Source organism: Pelmatolapia mariae, linkage group LG16_19, assembly GCF_036321145.2.
Source record: "Pelmatolapia mariae isolate MD_Pm_ZW linkage group LG16_19, Pm_UMD_F_2, whole genome shotgun sequence".
NCBI lineage: Eukaryota > Metazoa > Chordata > Actinopteri > Cichliformes > Cichlidae > Pelmatolapia > Pelmatolapia mariae.
The window spans coordinates 6,332,703-6,348,710 of NC_086241.1; the positions used below are offsets into that span (position 1 = coordinate 6,332,703).

At 44.3% G+C, this 16,008-nt stretch overlaps 2 protein-coding genes across 4 annotated transcripts; one reads left to right on the forward strand and one right to left on the reverse strand.

Moving 5' to 3' along the window:
- Window positions 1–1,154: 1,154 nt before the first annotated feature.
- On the reverse strand, window positions 1,155–8,558 carry LOC134644143 (mitochondrial chaperone BCS1). Of its 2 annotated transcripts, none has more exons than XM_063496885.1 (8): window positions 8,469–8,558; window positions 3,922–4,300; window positions 3,688–3,827; window positions 3,153–3,347; window positions 2,717–2,780; window positions 2,454–2,626; window positions 2,130–2,247; window positions 1,155–1,477 (listed from the first exon to the last, which is right to left on the reverse strand). In XM_063496885.1, exons 2-8 carry the CDS (start codon window positions 4,239–4,241, stop codon window positions 1,228–1,230), a joined length of 1,260 nt encoding a protein of 419 aa, XP_063352955.1. In that variant the 5' UTR covers window positions 4,242–4,300; window positions 8,469–8,558; the 3' UTR covers window positions 1,155–1,227. The 2 variants fall into 2 exon arrangements, with proteins under 2 accessions (XP_063352955.1, XP_063352954.1); XM_063496884.1 differs by lacking the exon at window positions 8,469–8,558 and adding an exon at window positions 4,399–4,553.
- Window positions 4,695–15,986, forward strand: znf142 (zinc finger protein 142). 2 transcript variants are annotated; one of them, XR_010096461.1, is made up of 10 exons: window positions 4,695–5,061; window positions 5,917–6,405; window positions 6,506–6,673; window positions 8,464–9,279; window positions 9,375–9,552; window positions 9,737–12,482; window positions 13,688–13,793; window positions 14,219–14,765; window positions 15,601–15,727; window positions 15,871–15,986. XR_010096461.1 is itself a non-coding variant. In XM_063496882.1 (9 exons), exons 2-8 carry the CDS (start codon window positions 5,922–5,924, stop codon window positions 14,755–14,757), a joined length of 5,037 nt encoding a protein of 1,678 aa, XP_063352952.1. In that variant the 5' UTR covers window positions 4,695–5,061; window positions 5,917–5,921; the 3' UTR covers window positions 14,758–14,765; window positions 15,601–15,986. The 2 variants fall into 2 exon arrangements, 1 of the variants encoding a protein (XP_063352952.1); XM_063496882.1 differs by having other exon boundaries at window positions 15,601–15,986.
- The last annotated feature ends 22 nt before the right edge of the window (window positions 15,987–16,008 follow it).

Sequence of the window (16,008 nt, forward strand, 5' to 3'; positions counted from 1 at the left end):
ATTCACCCAAGATCGCATCGTGCAGCCCTCAGAGAAACTGTAAAAAAAAACCCTGAGCTCCATCTCAAACTCTGAAGGCCTCAGTCAGCATGTTAAAGTTCATGATAGCACAATTAAAAAAAGACTGAGCAAGTTTGGAAGAGTTGCCAGGAGAAATCCTCTACTCTCTAAAAAAGAACAGGGCAGCACAGGTCATGTTCAAAAAGCTGCATCTGGCTAAACCTCAGAACTTGTGGAACAATGTCCTTTGGACCGATAAGACCCTACACAGCTTTTATCCAACTGCAATAACACGCCTGAATACTGCTACAAAAAAAATGTCCATCACACTACTCTTGTATTAATCTGTGCGCTGACTGAAGCATGTATGTGGGAATGTATGTGAATGTTTGCTGATATTTCTTATTAGCACTTTAAGTATTCTATTTATTTTATTTATAGAATTTTATTGTTTTATTTATATTTTGATATTGTTAGGGATGATGCAATAATCGGGGAACATTTTTAATTTCGTTGTACCTGTGACAATGACAATAAAGATTCTGATTCTGATACGACCAGATGTTTGATCAGCATGCATAGAAGTATGTTTGGAGATAACTAAACACATTATAGCAACAGTAAAGCAAGGTAGTGAAGGGGTGATGATTTGGGCAGCTTGCAGTCCTCGTTGTACCAAAGTATTCTGTCACATGTGGTGATGGACATGTGGTGGTGTGACCTCAAAAGAGCTGTGAATGAATGAATGCTCAATGGCCTAAAACAACAATGTAAAACAAAGTGGATGTGAGACTGATAAATAGAAAATGATTATGTTATCACTGCTAAATGTGGTTCTATCATGGGGTGCACTTAGCTGTTCAGAAGCTTCTTCTGCATTTTAGTTCAGTTTTTGTCAAATAAATCACATCGTGTAAATAGGCAGTGTCTTATTTTTCACCTCATTTTAAGGCTTGCTGCTGATTTATATGCGAAAACTATAGCGTCATACATTTGGAAGACAACCTTTCAAGGTGAGAGCAAAGTTTTCGATGTTTTGGGAATTAATAATATGGAATTAATGTATGTGAGGTTTTGTGTGTGTGTATTTCAAACATCTGAGCAGTCGCATAAATCACAAAAATCAACTCTCTTATGGACCTGTCTCATTAATAAACTTAAACTGAAAATGTTTTTCCATCTCTCTTTATTCAGGCATCAGCGTCCAAATCCCTTCCAATCCTGTCATCATTTTATTTGAGCAACATTGTCTATCGATCCTGCAGGGTCCATTTTGTGCAGCAGAAAGTGTCCTTGCACCTGAGCAGCACTGATTTCAGAGTGTGTGGCTAAAGCCTGCTTGGCAAAGTGTTCTGCCTCAGAGGCTGGTTCATCGGGGTAAAATCGTCGGAACATCTGGGTGAGCTGCCAGTGGGTGCAATGCCCGATGTACTGCTTCAGATCAACCCGGCCAGGTCGGATGAGCGCTGCGTCTAACCTGTGTGCAGATATCATACACAACGCTGGCAGTTAATGGCACTGAAAACACTTCTTATGTTTCACAAGTGAAAGAACAAGTTTTTGTAGCCATGACAAAAAGATTTTAATGTTCATTAAGGAAGCAGAGAGACGTGAGGAAGATGAGGTGATGAAGATGATCACACAGACAGGGATGGACAGGTAGGTGTCCACGGATTAATTTAAGATCTGAAGATAAAGTCAATCTAACATTTGATCATGTGATCAGTTATAGTTTATTAACGTATGTAAATTGTCACTATGGATACACGGTCTACTGTGCACATGCGTATCAGACCTGTGTACTCTGATACTATGTCACACTGCACTACTCCTTTTTTCCTGAGACACTGGTTATGTCAATCCCTGTACTGCACTTATTTTATTGAGGAAGGCTGCTGTATCACAGTAATATCTCAACTTCTCCCTTTCTTTCTTTTTTTTTTTTAATAAAAACCAGCACTTGGTATGCAGCGCCACCTGCTGTTGGGGTATTTTATTTTCTTCTAATTCTGTTTCAGTCTCTTCACTGCTTCAATTGTTTTTTTTCTACAGCTTTTTACGTTAGAAGCAGATATATCAGTTTAAATGTTGGTACAATGTCATTAAACACTCTTGGTTTCCAACAGTACCTGTCTATGAAGTTGGTAGTCATAAAAACTATTCGGGCCTCCGATGAAGCGACTCCGTCAAGAGAGTTCAGCAGTCCGCTGAAGGTCAGTCGTCCCATTCCCTGATAGGCCAGAGGGTCTGAGAGGCAACAGAAGAAAACACAGCTCAGTGACTTCAAAATTCACCTTCAAACCAGAATGTAACAAATCTGGTCAAATACAGCTTTACAGGTTGCTTCAGTACTGAATATCAGCCTGTTTTAAACCCACACAGTGGAGCTGATGAACATCTGTGATGTTTTAAACATGTAAAAAGAAATCTGTTTGATCTGTTCTGCTGCTCACTCTCAGTGGGAAGCAGGTCTCTGCTGACAAAGGCTGCATCGACATCCTCCAGGAGAATGATGCTCTGCTGCGGTGCCACGCTAAGGAGGTGATTCAGGCGGTCGTCTGAAAGTGTTCGGTCACTCAGACTCATCAGACAGATGCTGTAGCCCAGCTCACCAGCCAGCGCCGTGCTGAAAAAACAGCAAGTTACACAGGCATTGGTGAGGTTACACGACGAGTACGCAGCAAGAAAAATAAACCAGAATAAAGGATATACTCACATAAAACTGCTCTTTCCACATCCGGGGGGGCCGTACAGCAGGTAGCCTCTTCTGTAGGGAATACCTGCACAGGTGAACAACCACCATCAGTAGAGGATTAATCGCAAAAAACCCTAGAAATTCTTCTACAAAGTAGACAAATTAAAACGTTCGGTAACATTTTTCTTATTAGGTTTTTCTAGAGACCTTCCCTACTCTCGAACAGACTCTGGTAGGGAGTCGGACCAGACCTTCAGCAAAAATCCAAAGGGCATAACCTTTAACGGAAGTGATGTTCAACAATAAAGCAATCAGAAAGTCAGCAACTTCAACCAAGAATGGGCAAAGTACCCTGTGAGTAACATTTTCATAATAACTCAGTTGTGTTCCTTTAATTGTAGTGATCAAGACATTGTAATCATGATTAAAATTAATGTAATGTCCTGTAACATTTTACCTCTATCTGTGTACCATTTGGGATTTCCAATGAAGTCCTTCACGTCATCTACAATCCTTTCGGCAACGCCCACGTCCAGCACCACAGAGCTGAGGGGTCTGCGCCGCCGAGGAAAGCCGAAGGGCCGCCACTCTGCACCCATGGCCGTGTACATCACTGTCCTGCCTTCCTCCTGCTTCAGCGCCAGTTCTCTTGCTGCAAAACAGGAATGAAAGCTCAACTAAAAGCCCACTCAAGTATTTTGTCAAGTACAGTTAGGTCTGTAAGTATTTTAGACAAAACTTCACAACTTAGCCCATGTACACCACACACTGTGCACTGAAATTAAGCAATTAAGGGAGGAAACATCCAGACTTCAAGAAGTTACTGGGTGCAAACATTTGGAGGGATGAGCCTTAAATCCCAAAATGTTGATTCTGTTCATCTGGACGTAGATGAGCCTCAAAATGCAATGTGATAATTCTGAAAATACATCTGCAATACAGGTGAAAATCTAAATATTTGCACACCTGACTTTATGTGTTGTTAAACTTACCTTCTTGTAAGATATTAAAGAAGATCTGTCTGTCTCTGCCTAAAGCTGTGAAAGTGACAGACTCCCAGGGGGTTCCAGTGTGCAGATCCACCATCTGCTTCTCCCTGGTTCGCTCCACCCTGATCCACTTCCTCCCATACCTGCAGACCACAACGGAAGTCAGTGTCACAGAGAAAGTGGCCAATCAGATTAGAACACAGGTCTTATAGGTGTAGTGGTATGTGCTATATATACCAGATGATGTGGTTGCCAGGGCTCGGGTGAAAGTCAAACTGCGTGTGAACCCGTCCGCTCTCGTGCGCCAGGTAGGAAGTCTCCACGCTCAGGTGCTGCGTGTGTTTGGCGTGCTTGGTGATCCAGCTCAGCAGCCAGTTGTAGCTCTTGTCCCTGCTGGGCACCTCCAGAGTGATCATGTAGTGCCTGCGGAAGAAGATCATCCCCACCTGAGCCCCTTTCCTGGCAAGCGCCAGAGCTGTCCCGACCCCGACCAGTCCGAAGCCGGCTCCGAAGTACGGGTTGTCCTTCAGGCCGTCCAGAAAATCCGACAGGGGCATGGTGACGGCTGCTGCAGTGAGACTCTAGATACCCCCGCAAAAGGAGCTCATCTGAAGACCTGCGTAGTCCATTAAATAAAGGTTATCGGTCTTTCTTCGTATCCTGACAGCTGCTTGTAGGCTGGAGATAAAACAATTTAGGGGCAGTTAAGGGTACCTGACTGGCTAAATTACGACAGTTGCGTTGTTTTTTTTCCCCTCTGACTTCATCTCTCACAGCTGCCACTGGTGATTTCATTCATTCTCGTGTTTAAACCTTCATTCAGCCACATAAAATCCCCAAGCGTGCAATGATGCTTCTGCACGGCGACCTTTACTACACTTCCTGTGTTTGATGGATACCGTTCCGACTTTCCACTGGCGCTCACAAACAATGGTTCCCCCTCCTTAGTAATCGATTTTTATGCTCACCTAATTTTGCTAACCTGTTAAGAGAATAACTACGCAACGGTGGTTAATGCACTCTGTGAATTTTAGTTTAAACGGCTTGAACTGCAACAGCGATGAAAAGCTAACAGGGACGCAAAGACTTTGCGATGAGCGTCTCAAGAAGCTAATGAGGGTTAGCTCAGCTAGCATTAAACGCGAGGTTATTATTGGCGTTTCAGTCACTTTATATTATTAAGAGCGATAAAAACTTCAGCTGCAGTAACTCACTGCCAGCTAAGGATTTCTATAACAGGCAGTCAGTAAAAGTGGATTCAATGAAGCAGACGGTGCAGCCTTGCGGTTAAACACAGCTGTTGATGTTTTGTTTTTTGGATCCAAAGGACCGTGGAAACCCGGGCAGTAGGTCTGACTCTGAAGTTCATTTTCTACTGTAAGCACCTGCAATTTTGTGCATGTAACCGTGTACCTGTGATGTGTCTTATTACAGTTAGCACTAGTGCAATAACTTCATCAGTATGAAAGACCACTATGTACTATCAAAGTTGTATTAATATCTGTATATCATTAATTCTCTCTATATATTATCCCTGATTAAAGGGTAAGTTATATGCTTGATTTATAAAACAGTGGGGACATTTGGAAGTCTGTGGGTTTCCAGCTTGAAAAGTTCGGGTGTTATCAGTGCATTTCCAGCAACTATGATCATATCAGTACCATCAAGATACCACTTTATTCCAGACTTTTTTATCTACATGCACAAAATATATATCAAAGTCTAATACTGAGCTGCTGGGCGGGAGGAAAAGAGGAAGACCACAGACGAGACTCATGGATGTAGTGGAGGAGGACATGCAGAGGGTTGGTGTGACAGAGGAGGATGCAGGTTCTACTGTGTTTTCACATGCTGGGAATTCATATCCCATATCATAGTTCAGGAGTGAGATGACGGAAATGGAACAAAAGAAAAAGCAAACCCTTAATGTTTGATTTAAAAGAAAAAAGTTCTGAATAATCAAAACTAAAAGCAAAACAGGAATTCACAAGAGTGCGAGAAAGACAAGGAACAGACAGCCCAACACCAAGAACGAACAGGACTATTTATACACACATGGAGTGACTGGTCGTTAAACACAGATGTGAAACTAATGAGCTGATGCATACAGTCAGAAAGGACGGAAAAGGACAGGAATGTTATAGAGTCTGATGTTTAACTTGTGCATGTTTACCCTAACATGATATTAAATTGTTGTGAAATTTTAAGCCTTTGCTCTTTTTATTTTTTTAGACACAATGGAGACAATGGATTATCGTTGTGAAAAATGTGGACAGAGCTTTTCAGACAGCAGCATGTTTGCCTCTCACCCCTGTTCACAAAGACAAATCGCTTCATCCAGTAAAGTGCAGCTGGACAGATTCAAGTGTTCTCGGTGTGCTGAGGTCTTTTCCAAACCAGCTGCTCTCAAACATCACTTTAAAACCAGCCACAGTGACCCAGACCTGACAGGCCCGTTCTTCTGCTCTGAGAAAGGCTGCTACTTCAGTGTCTCGGACCGTGACGAGTATCAAGCCCACATAATGTCTACACATGGCCTCACTCTTGTCCACTGCACCTACCGGGCTTGTAAAGCGTCATTCCTCACACAGGCTGAGATGGAAAGCCATCGGAAAGGACACATGCCCTTTGGCTGCTTTCACTGCCAGTTTGTCTCTGAAAATGCTAAAACCCTGAGTGGCCACCTCTTGGAGCACAAACATCTGCCAAATAATGCACAAGGTAAGTGGGCCCTGCAGGGAGGTGGAACTCTCATACCTTCAAACCTTAGCTGTAAGATGGAAATGATGATTTTACATGTCCTTTATGCACCTTTTCTTAGGAAATGAGCAGGAGCCAACACCGATGGGCTATAAGGAAAGCCGCTTGTCTGAGGTCAGCGTGTCACAAAGAAAAAATCCAGCTTGTGGGCCAGAGGAACAACCTGAGAGGCCAGGTGGCATGAAAGACACGACTTTAGCAGGAGATGCTACATCAGTGCCATCCAAAGGTAAGAACACCTATTATCTGCTTGGTGGATTATTATGGTGACCACTGTAATCAGCTACAACATTGCAGACATTTTCACTAGATGGAGCTTTAGCCAGATGTAGAAGTCATCAAGTAACACCTAACTTTCAGTCTTTCGGACCTTTTTCACAAAACTTTCCAGCCAGCAGTTTGGCAGTGGTGGCCAGGTCTTTGCCCTTCTCCAAAAGGGTGTCCTCCCTGTTATTTCAGCACCAGGAAGAAGCCCTTTCTGTCACTTCCCCCATACTTTGGACAGTTCTTTTCTCATTAGGGTCCTTACTCCAACTTTCCAGTCTGATTAAGGTAGAAATCTGTCAAATAACATTTCTACACTGTTGTCTACTTTTTCTTTTTCCTTCGTTGTATATTTTTTTCTCTTCTTTACTTTTGCACCTTTGTGGTCCAGCTACCCAGTTTCGCAGAGCAAGAAACTGCAGAATGACAATAAAAAGCTCTGAGTCTATACGTCGCTGGTTCTTTGTTATCTCGCCTGCTTCTTCACACCCCTCCCCTGCCACTGTTGGTTCCACCATTATGAATTTCTTCCCTCCGGGAGACCACATCATCATCTATTCTGAGATTAGTGTATACCCAGGTTGACCTTCATCCTGCTGTCCTTGTACGACAGGTTCTGCCTGATACTGGCCTGTGCCTCTATAATAAAAATGATGCTGTTCAGTTGCAGTTTTCTTTTGGCTCAATATCCTTTCCTGCTCTATGACCTCCTAAAGTGCTGTTACCACTGTTTATACCCTAATTGTGCTAATGTTCCTCTCTCTCCACATAACTGGTTGACTGGTCAAGCTAGGATGTTATAAGCTTATTCAAGTAGGAAGGAAATGCTCCACCCTCCACAGTCCAAGTCACGTGATGGCACTTCCTCAAAGATTTGTAATTCTTCCTAGAAAAAGCCAATGATGCCTCACAAGACAATATTTGGCAAAAGTGTGTGTGGGGGGGGGGGGACTCTGTAACAGGGAAAGTCCTCCAGCAGACTGAAAAGGGAAAGAGGAGAATGACAAGAATAATGTACAGTAGATGGACAACAAACGAAACTATGGTGGGTAGGCAAACATTAATGACATGCAATAGTAGTACACAAACACAGGAGTGAAGATGTGATTGAAACATTTAGTTGCAATTGAGGAAAGGTTCAGGTCCACCCTGTATAGCCTTAATTTAAAGGTTAATCAGAAGGGAATGTCCAAAGCCTACTCTTAAAAGTAGACGTGGTCTCCTCAATGCAAACCAGAAGCTAGTTTCAAAGTAGACCAAATCTTGATGGTGGCAACCCCCCCAAGCAGGACAGTGACCCTTGTCTTATCACAAAAAACTGCAGAGCTCATGGCTTTCCTGAACTCCAGAGTCCTAAATCCTGTTCTCAATGACCCTCCTGATATGTGCTGGAACAATTCGAATCCAGAGAGGCCTTATTTTGTAATCTCAAAGTTGTTGCCAAAGTCGCAGTACAGTCACCTGCTGGAGTCCCACATCAATGCCCTGAAAGCTAGGCGCTCTTTTGATGCCACAAAAGAGACCTACACATTATTAGACAGATGTGAGTGATTGGTGCCCATCACACGTGGTTTATTACAAAAAAACATCTCTCATTACTGTTTAACATGACAAAAGATCTGTTCTTTAATCAAAATGATAGAGAAGGAAAAAAACCCAGTAAACAATGTAAAATATAAACTGTAACAAAGACAACCCATTATTCTTGTAAATGTATATTTAAACTAACATTTTCAATTTGTTTCTATTTAACAGAGTACCTTGCAGAGGGATCAGAGCACATCTATCGCACCCACACCTGCCCCAAGTGTCGTCGCTGCTTCAAGATGCGCTCTCACCTCCAGGAGCACCTTCGTTTGCATTTCCCCGACCCGAGCCTCCAGTGTCCCACCTGCAAGCGTTACTTCACCAGCAAGAGCAAGCTGCGTGTTCACAGGCTCAGAGAGGCCGGCGAAAAGATCCACCGGTGCCACTTGTGTGAGTATTCCGCCGTGGAGAGGAGCTCAATCCGGCGCCATCTAATCAGCGTGCACGCCGGAGATGGCGAAAACGGTTACAGCTACATTTGTCCGACCTGTGGGGGAAGGTTTCGCCTGAGCAGTGCATTGAAGGCTCACATGAAGTCACATAACATCCTGTCTGACAGCCAACCCTTAGCCTGCTTCCAGGACGGTTGTTCTTTCCAGAGTTCTCATCACAAAGACCTCATTAGACACTCTGCCGAGGCTCACGGAGTCAAAGCAGTGGAATGCCGTCATCACGCCTGCGGCGCCCTCTTTAAAAGCGAGACGGACATGGAGGATCACTATCGGACGCACCTCGCCTATCACTGCTCAGAGTGCGATTTCTCTTGCTCCAATAAAACAGTCTTCCTCCAGCACCAGCGGCTCGGTCATGCAGGGCCTGAAAAGCTCAGCTGCGACTTCTGCTCCTTTGTCACGTTCAACCCCGTGGAGTTTGAGCAGCACCTCGGGCATCTGCACGCCAACGAGAAGATCCACCGCTGCTCTCAGTGCAGCTACGTGACCTCGCACAAACGGGGTTTGAAGCGGCACATGCTCATGCACAGTGGTGAGGATGGTTTTGGTCATGTGAATCCTGCCTTAAAGTCTGGGCATTTCTCCCTTTTGACACGATAACTCTTAAACTTGTTTTTCCTCTTTAAGGTGAGAGGCCCCACAAGTGCAGCCTGTGTGAGTTCAAGTGCCGAGATGAGTCCTACCTGTCCAAACACATGCTCACTCACTCAGATGATAAGAACTTCATGTGTGCCGAATGTGGATACGTCACCAAATGGAAGCACTACCTTAACGTCCACATGAGGAAACATGCAGGGGACCTCAGGTACGCACTCAAGAGGTTTCTTACACATCTTTGTTATATTTTAATTTTGGATCTGTTGTGTAAGCTGAGTTCCTTAAGAGCGCAACACCAGAATGCACAGCTGTGGGTCTTTAAGGTGTGGAACAGTGGAGGTGGAAGAAGCATTGTTGGTTCTAGATTCAATACTTCCTGTTTCCTCTCCTAGGTATCCCTGTGATCAGTGTCCATATCGCTGTCACCGCATGGACCAGCTAAACAGCCACAAATTACGGCACCAAGCCAAATCACTCATGTGTGAGATCTGCGCTTACGCCTGCAAGCGCAAATATGAGCTTCGAAATCATATGTTGGCCAAACACTCCGGAAAGGACAGACAGTCCGCCGTGTTCAAGTGCAAATACTGTATGTACACCACCTGCTACCGTCAGGCGCTTCAGAATCACGAGAACTGCAAACACACAAAGCTGAAAGAGTTTCGTTGCGCCCTCTGCTTCTACTCCTCCTTTAGCAGCATCAGCCTTTTCCTTCACAAGAGGAAAACACATGGGTACGTGCCCGGGGACAAAGCGTGGCTGGACAACTACGCTGCAAAGGAGAAGGAGAGGAGCTCGGCTGAATTCATGCAGGATTTTTACAACAAGCCTTCAGTTACTCGCAAGCTGCCTGAAGGACCTCCACCTTCTGGTGCTCCTGAAGGTCAAAGAGACCAAGTCCTGCCTGACCACGATGGCAGCAGAGAAACGTCTCCTGCTTCACAACCTGAGGAAGTTTTTGATGTTGTTTCTAAGGAGACCATTACAGAAAGTCCTTCGCCCATCGGCAGTCCTGAGGAATACTGTACCCTCGTTCTAACTGCACTCTCCACCTCTGACTTTCAAACCCCCTCTGAAAACTCTGCAAGGGCTCCTACTTTAGATTCTAACAGGCCCGAGGCGTCACAAGTAAAAGCAGACCTCTCATCAGAGGAACATGATGAAGATATACATGATAGCTACGAGCCTCTAAATAACACAGCTGAACTGGTTGAGCCCAGAGATTGTCAGACACCTGACAGAAACTGTGAAACAATCAGTCCTACTTTTCCACCTGAGCACAGTCAGTCCTTACAGTCTGAGGTGCATCTGAATGCTATGAAAAAGTATGACAAGGACCAAGCAGAAGCCATGGTGTTAGAGGGACGGGTGCAGATGCTCGTGGTGCCAGCTGAAGGAGTTTACCGCTGTGAGAAATGCTCTTATGTCACCTGCAGAGAGAGCGCTTTGAGGCACCACTGCCAAGCTCTGTGCCACGGCAGGATGAAGGGCCACAAATGTCAGGCCTGTGGTGCGCAGTTCAAACAGAGGCGGGGCCTCGATGGCCACCTTAAAAAGAAGTGCCCAGCCCTGCCACGGAAAACGAGGACATTTGTAGGCATTTCAGAAACAAGTGTTGCTCCAAAGGAGAGCCGTACTGTAGATCAGGAGGGATCCAATTCAGATCAGACAGAGCAAAATAAAATTTCCACTGATCCTGAGTGTACATCTCATTCTAAGACCTTTGTTAATGATGATGCCGCTACATCCAGTGCATCCGAAAACCAGCAAACCGAAAGTCAGAAAAAACTGATCTCCAGTAACAAACAGCAAAAGTCCCTTTATAGTAAAAAGGGTGGGAAATTCAGATGCAAGCTGTGCAGCTTCTCATCCGTCAGGCTCATAACAATTAAACGGCACCTCTCGACCTGCAGGAAAAGGGAGAATGAGACCAATTTAGAAGCAGGTGATGAAGGTGGGAATGAGTCAATCAAAGAAAGAGAAGAACTGGTGGAGAAACTCGACGAAGACCTTGTAAAAGTTTCTAAGAAACGTCAAATTTTTGGCTGTCCAAGCTGTGCATTTAAGTGCAGTCAGAAGAGAGCTTTAGACAGCCATGAAAGAAAAGGCTGCATGAGGCCTGGTGAAGTACAGTGCTCTCTCTGTTCATTTGTAGCCAAATCTAAACTTTCTTTGACCCGACACAGTTTATGTGTTCATGGCAAGGAAAAGTTCGGTGCTGCCAAACCCAAACGTTTGCACTGCCAGCACTGCACTTTCAGCTGCAAACAGCAGCGCTGCATGACGCAGCACATTGCACTCAAACACAAAGGTGCACGACCTCACCGCTGCCGCTTCTGCCCCTTCAGCACCACGCGGCGCTACCGCTTGGAAGAGCACGAGTCTCTCCACACAGGTGTCGGCCGTCACCGCTGTGACGTGTGTGACAAAACCTTTGGGGCGGTGACCAAATTGCGCCAACACAAGAGACGCATTCACGACAAACTGCCCACGCACTTCTGCTCGTTATGCGACTTCAGCAGCTACACGCTTGACGACGTGAGACGCCACAACCGCAGATGCCACACGGGGGAGCTGCAGCACGTTTGCACCCACTGTGATGCTCAGTTTAGCTCAGATGTCGCTTTGAGAAACCACTGCAAGCGTGTGCACCAGCTCCAGGTGCGTTTCTCATGCAAGCAGTGTGACTACACCTGCAGCAGCGACATCACACTGAGGGCCCACCAGCAGAGCAAGCACCCCCAGGTGAAATGCAACACCTGTCAGGAGTCATTTGAAACTAAGGAAAGCCTCGAGCTTCATCAGAGAGTTCACCTGGCGCATCAGTGTCACGTGTGTCCCTTTGCTACCAAAACGAGGCAGCTGCTGGCTCAGCACTTCTTGAGCGAACATGAGGAGGGACCTGCGGAGGACAAGGCGCTGAGGTGCAGCACCTGCCAGTTTGCTTGTCACCATCAGCTGGTCCTGGAGCAGCACCTCCGCTCGCACGGAACCAAGCGCTTGTACAAATGCACCGACTGCCAGTACTCGACCCGGAACAAGCAGAAGATCACGTGGCACATTCGCATCCACACTGGGGAGAAGCCTTACAGCTGTGAGGAGTGCAGCTACACCTGCACCGATCCATCGAGGCTGAAGGTACCAAACAAGCTTCCATAGATCCCAGACAGTTGGTTCTGTTCATCTGTATCCACGTCCACTGAAAAAACTTCTGTCGACACGTTGCTTTTAGATAATGCAGTCTCATTTGTTCCAGCAGCTGTGTCTGAGAGAGGACCCAGATGCAGGATGCTAAATATGCAAAGCAACTTTATTACTAAAAAAGACAAGTCAAACAAGCAAAGCTGGCCGGAGAGTTTGTTAATACAACTTAAAGCGTTAACTTGGACTAAGACACAAGCTTGGAAAACAGGAGGGTGAACAAACCCACAAGTGGGCAAAAACTGGGGGGAGGAAGGAGCTGAATGTAGGCTGGGGATGGATTGGATTGAAGTAATAGCCAGTAATGATAGGCTAGGTGAGGACAGAAACCACAACAGACATCAGAGAAAACCACAACAGGACTAACTAAAATATCAAATACAGAGACCTTACACTGCACGTTAAACCGAGGCAGTGGAGCACAAAAGTAGCTTAAAGTTGAAACAGAGAAATGGCGAGGAAACTAAAAACACAAGAAGGAATAATAAAAACATGAACTGAAGCTCGGTGAAAAAAAAAAAGAATTAAAAATGTAATTTATAAATAGTGGTGTGTACTTTCAAGCAGGATGTAGGCTCCAGGTGTCTTCACAGTTAAACTTGGCTTTTTCATATTATGAAGATGTTCATTTCATGCCAGCGTACATCAACGTGGCATCTTATGCTGCAGAAATAACGTGATCTGGAGCAGGTTATGTTTGAGATTGGAAATCAGCAGGTTTACTGACCAGTCAGTTCCCTGGAAAATGGCATCATTTGTAGCTAGAATCATAAATCCGGGTTAGTATAGTTTGAGTTAGTGAAATGTTTATCATTTCATGTAACTATTGAGCCTGATTTCTGATGTTAGTCTCACAGAAGCCAGATGAGTTAAATTTGCTTTATAGCACAGAACAGGACCAAGAGCAGTAAATGGGAACAAAACGCACTAAAAACTAAACGGGTATCTGTAAGACGACAACAAAACTGCTGAGACCAACATGTTAAAAGTTAAAGTTAAAAACAAAGAACGATGGCAGAAGCGTTTACAGTGTCTCTGGTTGTGTAGTTTCTTATTGAGGCTCATTTTGAGTCTTTCCATGAAATGGAGCACAATGAAAGCAATAACAGGTCCCTTTTATTTTATTTTTAACATTTTTATAGCTTCACATGAGAGTTCACCAAGAAGAGAAGAAGTACCTTTGTCCAGAGTGTGGCTACAAGTGCAAATGGGCGACTCAGCTGAAATACCACATGACCAAGCACACAGGTATCAGAGGTGGCTGTTTTCACCCCTAAAAATGCAGCTGAAGAGCTGCTGTTGGAAAATGAGACGTTACATTTATTTACCATACAGCTCAGGCAGATATGACGGTTATAAACTGAACACAAAACACAAACTGACAGTCCACATGCTTATCTGATGTATCCAAACTACATACTGGACAGTCTAATTTAGGAGTGTCAATCATAAGGTCCGGGTGCCAAAATCAGTCCAGCCCACTGGAAAGCTTTAGAAATTCCTATATACACACAATCAGTTAAATAGCTCTATCTAGTGGTCAGGGGTGAAAACACAAACCAAATGTCTCCTGCAGAAAGACATAAAGTGAAAGTTTCTAATTTAATGTTACAAGATGTCTAAGTTATAAAGTGATTTTGGTTACATTTTTAAATAATGTTTGTCATCTGCAGGAGAGAAGCCGTATGCCTGTGATGAGTGCGACTACCGCACCAACAGAGCAGACGCCCTCCGCGCACACTGCGACACACAGCACTGTGATGTGCGCCCTTATGTTTGCGAGAAGTGCGGCAAAGCCTTCAAGACTAGCTTCATACTGAAGACCCACCAGCGCCAGCACAGCGACGACCGGCCATACACGTGCGGGTTGTGTCAAAAGGCTTTCAGGTGGCCGGCGGGTCTCAGACATCACTACCTGTCTCACACCAAGCAGCAACCTTTCAGCTGTCGCCACTGCTCATACAGAGCCAAGCAGAAGTTCCAGGTGGTCAAGCATCTGCAAAGGCATCATCCAAACATGCCAGCAGAGGAAGGTGTGGTAAGAGACTCAGAAGCTGGAGGCCTCACCCTGAAGGAGGCTCTAGAGGGGACTCTGGATAAAAGAGCAGAAGAAGCAGCCAATGAGCTGCTTCCACCAGCCAGTGAGGTACAGGAGGTTGCTGAAGAGGTCGAGCTAGGATTAAACCCTGAAGAGAGAGAGAGTAACTGGTGACATAGCTGGTAAATACTGATGTTTGATTAGTTAATTTTAATGTCTTGCCAAGCCTAATAAGACACATAGTACACATATTAAGAGAGAATGTAAAGATGGGTCATTTATTTGAACAACAAACAGTTTTTTATATCCTATCTTGTGATAATTTCCTATAATCAGAATATAATTGTATTAATGAGAAAATCACCATATGAGATGCCACAACTGTGCTGCCAGTCCAGAAACTCTTAATAATCCAAAATACATTGTTTACAAAAATTCAACACTAAGAGAAATGGAAGTCCTGGAAAAATAAACAAAAGAAGAAGAAAACCAAGATTCCTTAAAAACCAACTCATGAAGCCAATGCTGAAAACAGGACTGCTAGGAACTCTTAGCTTAATAGGCAAAAAGCAACTGAGGAATAAAGCTGCTGCTGATGAAGGAGAGAGAGAGAGTGCTTTTTGCAGTTTGCTTTGGATGAGATAAGGATGGATGAGAGAGCATAGAGCAGCTTAATGAAAATGATAGAAAAATATGATGAAAAATGTGCTGGCACAGACGTACAGGGTGATTGCAAAAAAAAAAGAAATGCAATAAATGCATTTCTTTTAAACAGGACAGGCTGATGTTGTCCTTTTTTTTTTTTTTTTTTTTTTTTTTTTTTTTCTAACAGCTCTTTTTTTTTTTTTTTTTTTTTTTTTTTTCTTAAATCTGGGAACTGAGGGGACTGCCTGCTGTAGTACCGAAAGCCACCTCAGCAGTCTGGGCTCTCCTTTGTCTTTTTATTAAAGTTTAGAATGTTTCCTGGGTGACACACTTGGTCCACTTTAGCAATTTTTTTTTTTTTGTTTTTTGCAGTCATGCTGAATGGGTACAGAAATTCTCAGCACTTTCCCCGGACATCGACGTCGTCCTGATGGCAACATCTGTTTCTCCAGACCTCTATATATCGTTCAACATCAGCGGTGTCCTTACAGGTGTAAAAGTTAGTTACATGAGCACTAGACGCACACCTACATACGTCACAGATGCTGTTGTGTGGATCCTTGATTTCTAAGAGAACCTCAGTGGCGGAGAAGCTGGCCGTGTTTCTGGTTTAAGAGTTTTACCCTGAATCTGTGGTTGCAGTGATGATGCTGTTCAGAGGATTTCCTGAGCCCCTGCAGTGACTTCCATCACAGAATCAGGTCTGAGAATCTTTTAAACATACTGTGTCAAAGAAAATAAAATTCTTTTCAATTCTATGCTCTACTTTTTAATGTTGAA